Source organism: Eumetopias jubatus, unplaced genomic scaffold, assembly GCF_037043125.1.
Source record: "Eumetopias jubatus isolate StellerSeaLion01/CBP00866 unplaced genomic scaffold, mEumJub1_p1.0 scaffold_10, whole genome shotgun sequence".
NCBI classification, from domain to species: Eukaryota; Metazoa; Chordata; class Mammalia; order Carnivora; family Otariidae; genus Eumetopias; species Eumetopias jubatus.
In genome coordinates, this window is record NW_028274816.1 from 12,262,191 (window position 1) to 12,275,249 (window position 13,059).

At 49.5% G+C, this 13,059-nt stretch overlaps 1 protein-coding gene across 1 annotated transcript in view; it reads left to right on the forward strand.

Moving 5' to 3' along the window:
* LOC114203550 (guanine nucleotide-binding protein G(o) subunit alpha) overlaps positions 1-13,059 on the forward strand; it is a 157,523-nt gene that overhangs the window by 82,677 nt on the left and 61,787 nt on the right. Inside the window, exon 3 of the mRNA XM_028096900.2 lies at positions 3,023-3,164. Within this exon, the coding sequence (XP_027952701.1) occupies positions 3,023-3,164 (142 nt within the window). The remainder of the gene's footprint in view (positions 1-3,022; positions 3,165-13,059) is intronic.

Sequence of the window (13,059 nt, forward strand, 5' to 3'; positions counted from 1 at the left end):
TATGTCTTAACTTACCATGCTTTACCGTTACGTGCTTCATGTATATGAATTTTTCAACAGTATATTTCCATTTTATCCCTCCCATCCTTTGTGCTATTGTTGCGTAAGTTTTAGTTTTATATATGTTATAAATATCACAGTACCTTTTGTTTAGCCTTTTTTCCTCTCATTGCTTCAGTTTGGATAGTTTCCATTGCTTATTGTTCAAGGTCACTAATCTTCTATGAGTTAATCCCATACGGTGGAATTTTTATCTCTGATATTGTATTTTCATTCTCTAGCTGTTCCATTCTGTTCTTTTTTATGTCTTCCATTTCTCTACTCATTATGTCCATGTTTTTCTTTAATTCCTTGAAAATATTTTAAATAGGTGTTTTTAAAGCCTTGATGTTAATTCCATCATCTCTGTCACTTCTGAGTCTGCTTCTATTGACTGACTTTTCTCCTAGCTGTGGGTCACACTTTGCTCCTTTGCATAGCTAGGAATTTTGTATTGGATGCTATGTATTAAAAATACTATACTGTTAAGTGTCTCATTTTGTTGTCCTCATTTAAACAGTGTTGGACTTTATTCTATCAGGCAATTAAGTTACTTGTGGGTCAGCTTGATGTTTTTGAGTCTAATTTTTAAGCTTTGTCGGGGCAGGTCTAAAGGAGCTTTTACTCTAGGGCCAGTTTAGCCCTACTACTATGGCATGAGCCTTCTAGAGTCTCTGCTGAGTGTCCTCGGTGCTCCACAAGGGCTCTTCACTCTGCCTGGTCAAACTTGCACATCTCCCAGCCTTGGGCGAGATGGAAGTGTTCAGCTTATAAGCTCCATGATGCTTGCTCCTTGCTGAGCTCAGGCAGTCCCACCCTATTCAGCCCAAGACTCAGGGAGATGCCTGTCCATGCATGGGGAGCTTCCTGTCTCTCTCTCTAGTTTTCTCTCTCTGGTGCTTTGCCTCCGGAATCCCAGCTACCTCAGCCTTACTGAACTTCGATCTTTACCTCATCAACTCAGTAAGACTGCTGTGCTCCACTTGGGCTCTCCCTCCCTGCATTGAGGGCTGGTAAATGCCTCCAGGTGGAAAGCCGTGCCAATCACAGAACTCACCATATTTGTTTCCCTTGTCTCTGGGATCACAGTCTTGTACTGTGTCTGAAACTGCTTGTTTCATACATTTTCTCTAATTTTCTAGTGGAAGGTAGCAATTTCCTTTAAGATCTCTCTGGGGTAGTGCACCAGTGATCCAGACTGAGTGTATCCTCCCTCCAGAAACTTGTGCAGAAATGGATTTAGGGTTAAAGAAGTCCACGAAAAGTCAGAAGGGTCATTCTGATCTGCTTCTTAGAGAAACCCAGGATAAAGACTCACCACCCAGTATCAAGTCAAATTTTAAAACAAGGATTGTTAGTGTCCATCAACTAGGGGTTGGATAAATAAAATGTGGTATATCCATACAATGGAATATAATTGGGCAATAAAAAGAAATGGAGTACTGAAAAATGCTGTAACACAATGACTCTTGAAAACATGATGCTAAGTGGAAGAAGCTAGTTATGAAAGACCACATATTGTATGATTCCATTTATATGATATGTCCAGAATAGGTAAATCTATAGAAATAGAACACAGATTAGTGGTTGCTTACTGAGTGTGGGGGTGGGGTGGGGAGTGACTACTAATAGGTAGAGGGTTTCTCTTAAGGGAGGACAAAATGTTCTAAAATTAGACTGTGGTGATCACTGCCCAAGCTCGTGAATGGACTGAAAAACATTGACTTGCACACTTTAAGTGGGTGGATTGTATGGTATGTGAATTATATCTCAGTAAACTGTTTTAAAAAAAGAATTGTGAGCCATTTCCTTCTGTGCTGAAGGTAATGAAGGGATGGAAAGGTGCTGTGGTGGGGTGGAAGAGAAGCCTCAGCTCTTAGATGGATGTATGTATATACTGTAAGTAGTATTCAATCCTGAACTGAAAAAATGTGACCCGTGAGGAGTGTGCACGGTTTTCTTGGGGGAGGCGGTGGCTCTCATTGGACGTTAGTCTTCAGACCCATTCGCTCCTTAATTACTTCAACCGGAAGAGAATTCTTGCCAAGTTTTCATTTTATCACCTTTTCCCAGCCTTCTCTCCTCTCTGGAACCTGGTCAGCAGTGAGCATGTATTGAGTGACGACTGTCTGCAGGGAGAAGGGACTTTAGGGCACATGGAGCCTTACCCCTGACCTCAGAGGAACCTGAGAACAGGAGAGCAGAGAGTGTCACATGGCCTCTGGGAACCGTGATGTCACCTTTATGTCCTCTGTGTCACTGTTCAGAACCAGCAGAATAAGGGTGACATGGTAGTCAAATCCCAGCCGAGGATGCAAGAGTAGGCACACTCCTTCTGTGGAGTCTACGGTTCATTTTAAATGAGGCCTCTTACCTTCAAGCAATGTGAGTTTTTTGCGAAAGAAAAATTATTATTCATTTGCAGCCTTCTTGTGGGGGTCTTTTTTTTTTAAGATCTTATTTATTTGTTTGAGAGATAGAGCAAGAGAAAGAGAAGAGGGAGAAACAGGCTCCCCGCCGACCCCAGGTCATGACCTGAGCCAAAGGCAAATGCTTCACTGACTGAGCCACCCAGGCGCCCCGCAGGCGTCTTCATCCATGTAACTCTAAGTGGAAATTTAGGTTAAGACCCTGAGCTTTGCTTAAAAATACTAACAGCTAACATTTATTGAGTGCTTACTGTGTGCCCCTCCTGTTCGAAGCACTTTAAAGTATAATCACCTTGCCGACTGATATTTCTCTCACTATATATAAGGAATGTAAAAAGACTATGTTCCTTTTTGCCACTATTCTGTTTTTCTGCTAAATTTTCAGTAATTCGGTAGACTCTTCCTTCAGCTCAGGAATTCAGCATCCAGGTCGGACCCAGCCCTCAGCTAGCTAAGCCAGGAGGTCGGCCCCAGAGCCTTCACAGGCCTGGTGCTCTTGGTGCCACGTGAGGACAGTGCACTCATCAGATGTGGTGTGTGTGCTTTTTCTCTAGGATCATCCACGAAGATGGCTTCTCTGGAGAAGACGTGAAACAGTACAAGCCTGTTGTCTACAGCAACACCATCCAGTCCCTGGCAGCTATCGTCCGGGCCATGGACACTTTGGGCATCGAATACGGTGACAAGGAGAGAAAGGTAGGCTGCTGAGCCCATGGGTACCATAAGGAGAGGGCCTGTCCTCTTTAAAATGTCGGCTGCCTTACGGAAGGCTAGTCACCAACCTGAGCCAGGGCACCAGTCAGCCTGGCAGATTCAGTCAAACGGGCGTAGGTCATGGGCACACCTCCAAAGCAAAGTTGCCAACAAAGACAACAGCCACCAAATGTCAGGGTTTATTTTGCGTATGACAAAGGGTTGGTGATATCCTAAATTGGGACTCCCACGGCATTGTACAAGGACTTGCCTTTGGGCAATTAACTTGAACAGAAGTATTTCTCAAACCAAACGAGCACTACCTGAGCACCATCTCCCCTCCTTAGGAGAGGGTTCCTTGCCTTCTTGGGAGCGGGGTGTAGCCGTTTGATTGTGACTCTTTCCTCCTTTACACCAAGGAATGTGTTGTCTGCCTCTCCCAGGTGGGTCTGAGGACCTAAGGGGCTCTCCTTCCTGCAGGAAGTTGATCTTCTAGAACAGAAACTGTTTTACTTTTTTTTTTTTTTAAGTTTTTCTTTAAATTCCAGTGAGTTAACATACACCATTAATACTCGTTTCAGGTGTACAATTTAGTGATTCAACACTTACATACGAGGGACTGTTTTTCAGTTGGGATCCCAGGTGTCTGATAAATGGTGAATGGAGTAAGTGTATAAAAGCCTCTTATTTGCAAACATTTGCATTAACTGTAAGACGGAAGCATATACAGCTACGCTTGGCAAAGCTAAATAAAAGAGAGAGGGAAAGAAGGAAAAACAAACTTAGAGAATTCTATCCAGAAGTGGCTCTTTGTCCCCTGGAGGGACTGTGAAACCCAGCAACCCTTTCCCTCTGTCCTGGACGGCAGAAAAGGGGAGCAGACGGGGAGGTCTTTGAGCTCCTGGGCCCCCTCATTGGAGCCTTTGGATAGAGAGAGTTCATCTCTGATTACTGTGTGATTCAGTTCTGCGTTGTATACATAGCCTGTCTTTGCTAAAAAAAATCATCTCCCTCACAGAGAAAAACTATCCTTGCCTCTGGGTCTGATGAGGAACCTGTGACCGATAGCTTTAAATGTAAAATTCAATATTTTATACCCAACATTCTAATGCTATGGGGCAGAGTCATCCCAGCTCTGGCATGGGCTGCTTCTCCCCTGAGGGATTTGTTGACGGAGGGTGTGTCCGAGGCCAGCCTGGGCCAGGGAAGCCAGGGCCCCATCATCCACTGCTCCTCTGGGAGGCCAAGTCCAGCAGCTGGTTCTACAGAGGAAGCTCTTCCCACCCGGGGGACAGGCTTTGGTTTCGGTCACAGAGCCAGGGCCCATGGAAAGAGGGGTACTGCAAGTGCCTGTCTTATTTCCATTAAGTAGAAACTGATGGCTTCTAGCGGGCCAGGCATTGTGCTGGCTGTTGGGGATCCAGGAATGAATGCAGCGGGGGTGGCGCCCCGAGAAACCAGGCATTCAGCACATACCTACTTACATCATCAGAATCAGCCAAGGTGGTTACAGGGCTCCATTCATTTTAATAATAATAATTCTGGTAACAGGGAGGGCTGTCATTTACTGAGCACCTCCTCACTGCCAGGCACTGTGCTAAGCATTTTACATATGTTAAGTCATTTTAATTAACCCTCAGGCATGAAAGCCCAGAGCAGGAAATGGGCCTGGGGCTGTCTTTAGACAAGGACAGACCATGGGCCTCTTGGCCAGAGAGAGAGCACGGTGCCTGGATCTCGGTTCCCCAAATGACAACTACCGTACACAAGGCATGTGTCCACAGCACGTACCCTCCACACTTACACACACATACATAGATACATGGCCTATGAGATCTGCCAGGCGTATATGTGTTCACTGCCATGCCTGCCTCCCAACCATTTCCTTCCTGAAAACTTCCTGCCCTGATTAAAACCCAGAAAAGTCATTATGACTTTGGAATGCTTTCTCCTTCAGTTCTGAAAGCACTGCTGCTTCCTGTGGGATTTCTACCCCCGCCCCCCCCCCCCATACACATTTGATTATCCTGAACAGAGAGGTGATTGCTTGGGAATGGCAAGGAATGTGATATATCAAGGACTGTGCTGGGGGCCCCTGGGGCCTCTGTGGCTGTTTCTCTTCTATGAGGTTTCCCCCCTCAAGACAGTCATCAAGTAGGAGGCCAGGGAGGGTAGCAATACAGAGAGAGACCAGGAACAGAGTGGAGATGCCCGGGAGAGTCCACTGGACATGGTAGCGTTGGAGCCCAGTCCTGTTACAGTGGGTGGCACCATGGCAGGTGTCTGACCCATCCCCGGGGCAGCACAGGCTCCTCAGGCACAATCCTCCTGGCTGACAAAGGCCTCCAGGCCCTTGGGCACCTCCTCCCTCTTTTATGTCACCTGTGAGGAGCAGAAACGTTGACCCAAGACTCAGGCCAAAGTGAGCCAGACAGCTGGGGAAAGTATTTTCTGGAAGCGCACTGGCATGGATTTGCAGTCTGGAAGCTGAGTGCAGGGACCCCTATATTAATCTGGGTGGGGGTATAGAGGCAACTACTTCAGACTGAAAGCTTCCCCTGGACCTGGAAGGGACATTTGTGATGAAACTTGACTATGAGAAGGAGCCAGCCATGGGAGCAGATGGTGGACAAAGTTTCCAAATAAGCACCAAGGGCCTGAGAGAGGAGTGAGGCTGGCATGTTAGAAGAGAGAAAGCCTGAACCACACCCTGGGAGAGGGGTGGGGCCCTGGGGTACTGGATGCCTTCCAGTCAGGTCTAATGACAGCCAGCCAGATGGTGCCCAGATGCCCTAACCCCAGGGCTGGGTCTCCAATCTCTTTCTCTTTCCTCTCTCAGGAGTCCAGGAGGGGCCCACATGGAGGATCTGCTGTTTAGATGTTGTAAAAACTGCCCCATGCAGAGCATATCCAGATTTGTGTTTTGGCCTTGAAAGACCTCCTTTACTCTCTTGGCTTCTCCACCTCTGCCCTCCTCCCCCAACCCATTATGAAATATCTAGAGGAAGACAACCCCACATCCAGAGTCTGCTTGGGCCAGCCAGCTTTGCAATCTCCTTACAAAGAAGCATCTAGAGGCTTCCTTGCTGTACCTCATTAGAACAGGGGTCCCTGACTTCTCTTGGTAGCTGGCTCATCACCCATCCTGGCCCCCCAGTGGAAGGAAGAGTGACTGGTTTCCCCTTCAGCCTCTCTGGGCATGAGCCCAAGGCTGAAGAAGCCGCTACATGAGGCAAGCAACAGGGATCCCCTTACATCAGTCTGGGGTTTCCACGTCCCGTGCCCCAGCCACACCAGACCACAGACCCTCTCCCCAAAGACACCACACGCTCCGATGCCTCCAGGCCTTGGCTCAGGCCATACCCTCTGCCTCCAGTGCCCTTCTCCCCTTCTCTTCCTCCTGGAATTCCTCCTGTTGAGTGAAGCCCAGCCTAGCTCCCTTCTCTTCCATGAAGGCTTTCTCTTCCAGCCCCTTGACAGCAAAACTCACCTCAGAGCTTTCCCTCCATTGAGCACTTACTCATGCACTGGTATGAATATTGGTTATGTTACTCTTTCCTTAAAGCAGCGACCCTTGCGCTCTAGGGTGATCAAAACCCATTTGAGCAGCTAATGAAAGCAGAGAGCCTTCTCTCCAGAATGGTGCATACATGCACACATCTGGGAAATTTTGCATACAATTTCAGGGGGCTCTGGCACTCATTAAGCCTGGAATAAGAACTCTTTTGTGATTTCAGGTCCTTCTGCACAAGGCCTGTGTCATTCATCTTTTGGTCCCCTCCTCACCCAAACAACCTGCACAGGGCTCAGAATATAGTAGGCCTTCAAAAAAAGTCCCTTGAATGGAATGACATGTCTAACTTCCTTAGCTGTCAGAGAAAAAAGGAAAAGTATCTGTAATCCATCACTAAATGAGCAGATGTTGATTGAATACCTACTATGGCTAGGCTTTGTGCTAAGTATTCAGAGGTATGTGACACAGAGCCTTTAAGGAGTTGATCTTGTTAAAACAGATGAACATATGGGAAGGGGGAAAAAAGAGACAGAGAAGGAAACAAGGCCTAAGAGACTCTTAACGACAGGGAACAAACTGAGGGTTGATGGAGGGAGGTGGGTGGGGGATGGGCTAGATAGATGATGGGTATTAAGGAGGGCACTTGTTGGGATGAGCACTGGGTGTTGTATGTCAGTGATGAATCACTAAATTCTACTCCTTAAACCAATATTACACTATATGTTAACGGACTAGAATTTGGAAAAAAAGGAGTTGATCTCCTTGGGTAGACAGTGCTCACAAGCTGAAGGCGCTCAGCCCTCACAAGGTGGTCACTGACCTTGAGGCAGGGGTGTGGCTTGACAAGGGCAGATGTGGGTAAGGAAAAGGACTTGAAGCAGGAAGAACAGGAGAAAAGGCAGTGGGTTGATCGCGACCAAAACAGATCTGAAGGACAGAGGAGGCCAGTGGCCAGAACAGAGGGTTAGGATATGGTAAGGTGTGGGAGAGTTAGAAGGTGCAGTGAGGTCCAGATGGGGTGGGCCTTGGAGGGTGCACTGAGGAGGTTGGGTTTGATCCTGCTGGCAGCAGGCGGCCATTGATAGATTTTTGAGCTGGGGAGGGGTGGGATGAAAGTGAGTTTTTTAGGAGATTCTCATGATGGGCCGTGTAGGGGTGGGGGGCTAGTGGAAGGAGGGCTGCAGGTGGGGAGGCAGGCTGGGAGCTACAGTGAATGACAGGCACGCAGAGCGCAGTTCTCCAGGGAGGTTGGAAAGGAAGGGTGGCAAAGTGACGTGTGGTGATGAGAGGGGGGTGAGGGCGTGGGATTGATGGGCTGCTGGGGCAGAAGGGCGAGGATCAGGAGACTGGCCGACTGAGAGCCGGTGAAACCTGGGGCAGCAAGCACGAGGTGGGGCTGGCCTGGGCCCAGGGTGCTGAGTCTGCTTGCAACCTAGTGGGCTGCCCGGTGGGAGTGATCAAGCAGATGGATCAGAGAACTGAGGTTTTAGGAACTAAAGGTAATGATAGTAGTGACTTACAGTCTGTATGTTTCAGGGCCCGGTTTAAACAACTGACGTTATTTACTTAATCCTAACAACCACCTGTGCAGTGGGTGCTATGGTTGTCCCTTACAAGTGAAAAAAAACGAGGCCAGGAGGCTCAGTGACTTGCCCAAGGTCATGCAGGCAAAATATATACGTATATGATCTAGATGGGACTCCTGTCGAAGCTACCATCCATATGATTCAGATCCTGAGCAGAGTCCCGTTTAAATAGGCACTGCAAAATCAGGCACAACAGGTCTTTAAAAGAATCTCCTTCTCTATCCTAAGTTTCTCTAAAAATATAAGAAGAGACCCAAAGGACAGCTCCCGCTGCTTTTCTCGCGTGTCCTTTCTGTCGTCTTCCCCTTGGCTGCCCCACCCCTACGGTCTTGTGCGCTGTCCCCCCAGATCCTGCATACACCCCCTCTCTACCCTCAGCTTGCCAGTCTTTCCCTCCTTTGGCTTCTTTCTCCTCTCTGCCCCCCCTTTCCTCTCCCTCTTCCTTCCTCTCCTCTCGGCCTGTAAGAGGGGTTCCCTCTCTTGCTCTCCTCTCTCCCTTTCCGCGTCTGTTCCTCTCCTTCCATCTCTCCTTCCCCCTCCCACCCCCTTTCTCCCACCCTCTCCTCCCCCTCCTTCTCTTCCTCTCTCCCCCTGCTTCCCTCTGCTCTCTCGCTCCTCGCAGCCCCCCTCATTCTCATGTAAATCGTCTTAACCTTTGGAGCTGAGTCTCTCCCCCTCCTGCTTCCTGGGTTCTCAGCCCAGGGCCTGCATCTGCATCACAAAAGCAGAGAAACTTGTCTGGCAGAACTGGCCCGAACTCAGACATTAGAAGAAAGAAAGGCTGGGGGACACCAGACAATTACAGGATTAGAAGGTTCACTTGGACCCATGGGGGGATGGGGAAACCACCCCATGTTAACAGATTTTATTACGTACATATAAACATACATAACATTGATGTGCATGTCTGTAGTGTACTTCCGTATGTAACATACATTGTAAACTAGCGGGGCAGTAGGCAGAAGTAATGCCTTGAACTTGTAGGAGGCTTTATTCAGTTGAAAATACTCTCGTTTTCATTTGTTCACCATCTGTACCGGTGCTTATTTCTCTCATTAAAATAAACCTCTCGAGGACAGACTATAGGTCTTCAGTGCAATGCCTGACACAGGAAATATACCGTGTTCGTAGCCCAGCTGTACCACCATCTCTATGGCCCTGGGAAAATTATTGAACCTCCTCAATGCTCAGTGTTTGTGTCTTTAAAATGGGCATAATCCTAACACCTTCTTCATTCTTCTGCTATAAGATTAAATGAGATAATGCATGCAAAGTGCTTAGGATAGTGCCTGACACAGAGACAGTTCTCAGCATGTATTAACTCTTGTTCTTTTGTTACTGTTGTTTAAAATTATTGATAAGATCTTGATGAATTATCCTCACAGGGGCTTAGTGAGGAGTGGGTACAGTTTTATCTGCATTTTGCATGTTAGAAACAGAGGCACAAGGCACTTAATTGGCTGCACAGGGTCACTGACCTAAACAGGACTGAAGATGGGTAGTGGCTGGTGTGGCTGCCTGGTTCTCCTCTGTCCCCCCAAGGAGCTTCGTTAGAACTGCCCATCCCCCCCCTACACACCCCCCCGAGATAATGGTAGCTCTTTGGGGAGGTAGAATCACGTTTCACACTTGGTTTCCAGAATGTCATTGGATCTCCTCTGGTAAAAGAAATCTTGACATTTAAGTCACACAGTAGAGCTCAGAACCCTATCTTTTTTTTTAATCGGAAATATTGTGGCATCTCTACGGCACGTTCACCCTGTAGTTTGCATGAATTCTGAAATGGGCAGAAACAAGGATGCTGTCTCGCCTGTGTCTGCCTGAGTTCCCTGGGGCCTGGAGAAACCTCAGGTTGTCAGATCTAATGGGGGCTGGGGGAGGCGACCGATGAAGGCCTCAGTGCACCCGTGCCCAAACCTGAGGCCGGGAAGAGGCTTCCGCCAGGCGGCAGCATGCACACCTGCCACGCGCTGCACACCTAGGCTCTCCACAGCTACACCAGCCCAGGCTGGGTCCTGCTCTGACCCTCTGCCTGGCCAGATGGGTAGAGTTGAAAACTCCTCCATTCAAGACCATCTAATTCTACTGCTCCATTTTGCAGTTGGGGCAAAATAGACCCCATCTGGCCCAAACAGGAAAGGGACTTACTCAAGGGATGATGTGGCAGCCCCAGGACTAGAATGTCAGGTTTCTGGAATCACGGTTCACTTCTCTTTCCATCCGACCAGTCTGCCTCAAATTACCCAGCCAACGTGGGGCCTCATTTTCTTTCATTCGGTTTGTCAGTCATTTCACAAATACTTTCCAAGCACTCACTTCCTGGCAGACCACACATAGGACAGCAGGGTTGGATACCAAGATAAAAAGATGTAGGGGCTCCCAAGCTTGGGCAGAGATCGTGTTCCTAGGATGAGAAGGTAGACTTTGTGATTTCTAAGGCCTCAAGCAGCTCTGACATTCCAGCTCTGCAGGACTCTATGCAGCCAGGTCAGCTCCCTCCCTGCGGTCCAAAGCCAGGTCAGGCCCCAGGCTCCAGCTCTGGGACTGACGCCCGTTGTCTAAGCCCTGCCGTAAGGAGCCCCAGATCCAGCCACTGAAACCTCGGCCCAGGGTTGCAGCACCAGCCTTGTCGGCCTGCATGTTCTCCACATCACTGTGTTCAGTGCAGAGCAGGGGGTCAGTGGATTGACAAGTTCATGAGTGACTCCATTCATCCAGCAGGTGTGTGTCCCCTCGGGCCAAGTGCTGGGCTAGGTGCTAGCGGCATTCCAGTGAACAGGACAGACACAGCCCCTGCCCTGAACAGACACATCTGTGGAGGAGGGAGTGAAAGATACAGAACACACTTGTTTTCATGCCTTCTCGACGTCCTCAGGGTTGAGAGCAGAGTTGGCTGGAGCGGCCTCCTGCGATCCCCCGTGGATTCGTCCGTGCAGTTGTGCGTGCAGTGGCGGGTCAGACCCAGGCCCTGCCCCCAAGGGGCACAGGCAGGGAGGGCAGACACTTCAATAGACGGCGCTTTTTATTTCCGTGGAAGGGCGGCGATACGAGCCCTGAGGCGGGTGATGATGACGGACGTAGTAATAATGTCCTACCTCCGTGGCTGTCTGAAGATGACATGAGTCGAGAGGCACAAGCTCCTGGAGCAGGGCCTAGCACACAGTAGGTGCTCAGGAGAGGTGAGCTAGTATTCGGGTCATGTGCCTTGAAGCAAGGTGACAACTACTCTATTTTTAAAAGGTTGCTTGGGCATGGCAGCTGAAGGGAAGGAGGGAGGCGGGCCTTCTGGGCAGAGGGTGTCAGGAGCTGAGAACACGGAGCGGAACGCTGCTTTGGCTTCGGTTCTGCCCTGTCGTCGGCTGTTCATCCTAGAGAAACGGTGGGGAAGCCAGAGCAGGCCCGAACAAGCCACTTCACGCATGATTGGCATTTAATGACGAGAAGAGATGCTGCTGAGGGGACGAGGAGGTCTCTCAGGCGAGCGCTGGAGTTTGCTAAGGGCTTTGTCTAAAACCTTTTCCTGAATGCTGATAAAATGCTAAGCCATCCCCTGCCTTAGTAGTCTAGTGTTGAGAACACACCACGGGTCTGGCTTGTTGACAGAGGATCACCCTGGACCCTGGGATCCTCTCTGTGGACGTGGGGGACTGTGGTGCAGGCCCAGAGATGGAAGACATTCTTCTGGGAGCCTGGGCTCTATATGCTGCCCTAGGGTCTTCTGAAGAAGTTGCTTTTGGGACGGAGTTTTTGGAAAACAGTTTACCTTGGAGAAAGCCCACATTCTTCCTGCCCTGAGGCCCTTGACCCAGAGACACCAGGCCAAGTCTGAACACAATCCCTGAGCTTGTTCTTCAAGAAGGAGGGGGCAGACTGCCATCACAGTTAGGGAGGCATTTGATGTTTTGGATTTCAGGTAGTTGTGTTCTTAACTTGAGCCGGTCACTCCAAGTTTCACTGTGTATTTGGCTGCGAGGAAAAAAAACACCCACCCAACAGTGTCCTAAACTGTAGGGACAGCCGTCGTCTCGTGGATAGGGAGGCCTGAGCATCAGCACTCCCAGGACATAGCACCGGAGCCCAGCCCCTTGGGGGCTTTCTGGGTGCTGTCAGTTCCAAGATGGCAGGGAACACCTCCTCACGAGGAGTCCAGAGGCAGATGGAAGAAGCAGAGCCACCTTTCTTACTCCGCATTGGCCTAGCAGTAAGGGAGCCATAGAAAGCAAAACTGTGGCCCTTTCTGCCTTTCTGGTGGGACAGAGAGCAGTTCGGGGATAGCACGGGGTACCACCCACCACCCTCCCTGCGGACGGCCGTGAGAAGCAGACAGGCCCGTGAAAGTGGCACACCGAGGTGGTGGGAAGCTGTGTGCAAAGCCCGGGGGGGGGGGGGGGCAGTGGATGATCTGGGGGATGGGGACTCCAAGGTAAACTGTCCTTCCAGGCCATGGCAGCGGCGGGGTGGCGTGGGTACTAGTTTCTTGTCTGGTTTTTGCCTCTCTCTTAGTCCCACTGTCTTAGTCTCCTCAGGCTGATATAACAAAACCATAGCCTTAAACAATAAAAATATGTTTCTCACCATTCTGGAGGTTGGAAAGTCCGAGATCAGCAGATCAGACCCACCTCCTGGTTCCTGGACAGATGTCTCCTCATTGGGCCTGCACATGGCAAAAGGGTTGGGGGAGCTCTGTGGGCTCACTTGTGTAAGGGCCCTCATCCCATCCATGGGGGCTCTGCCCTTATGACCTCCTCAGCTCTCACAGACCTTCCTCCTACTGTCATTACACTGGGGATTAGGTCTC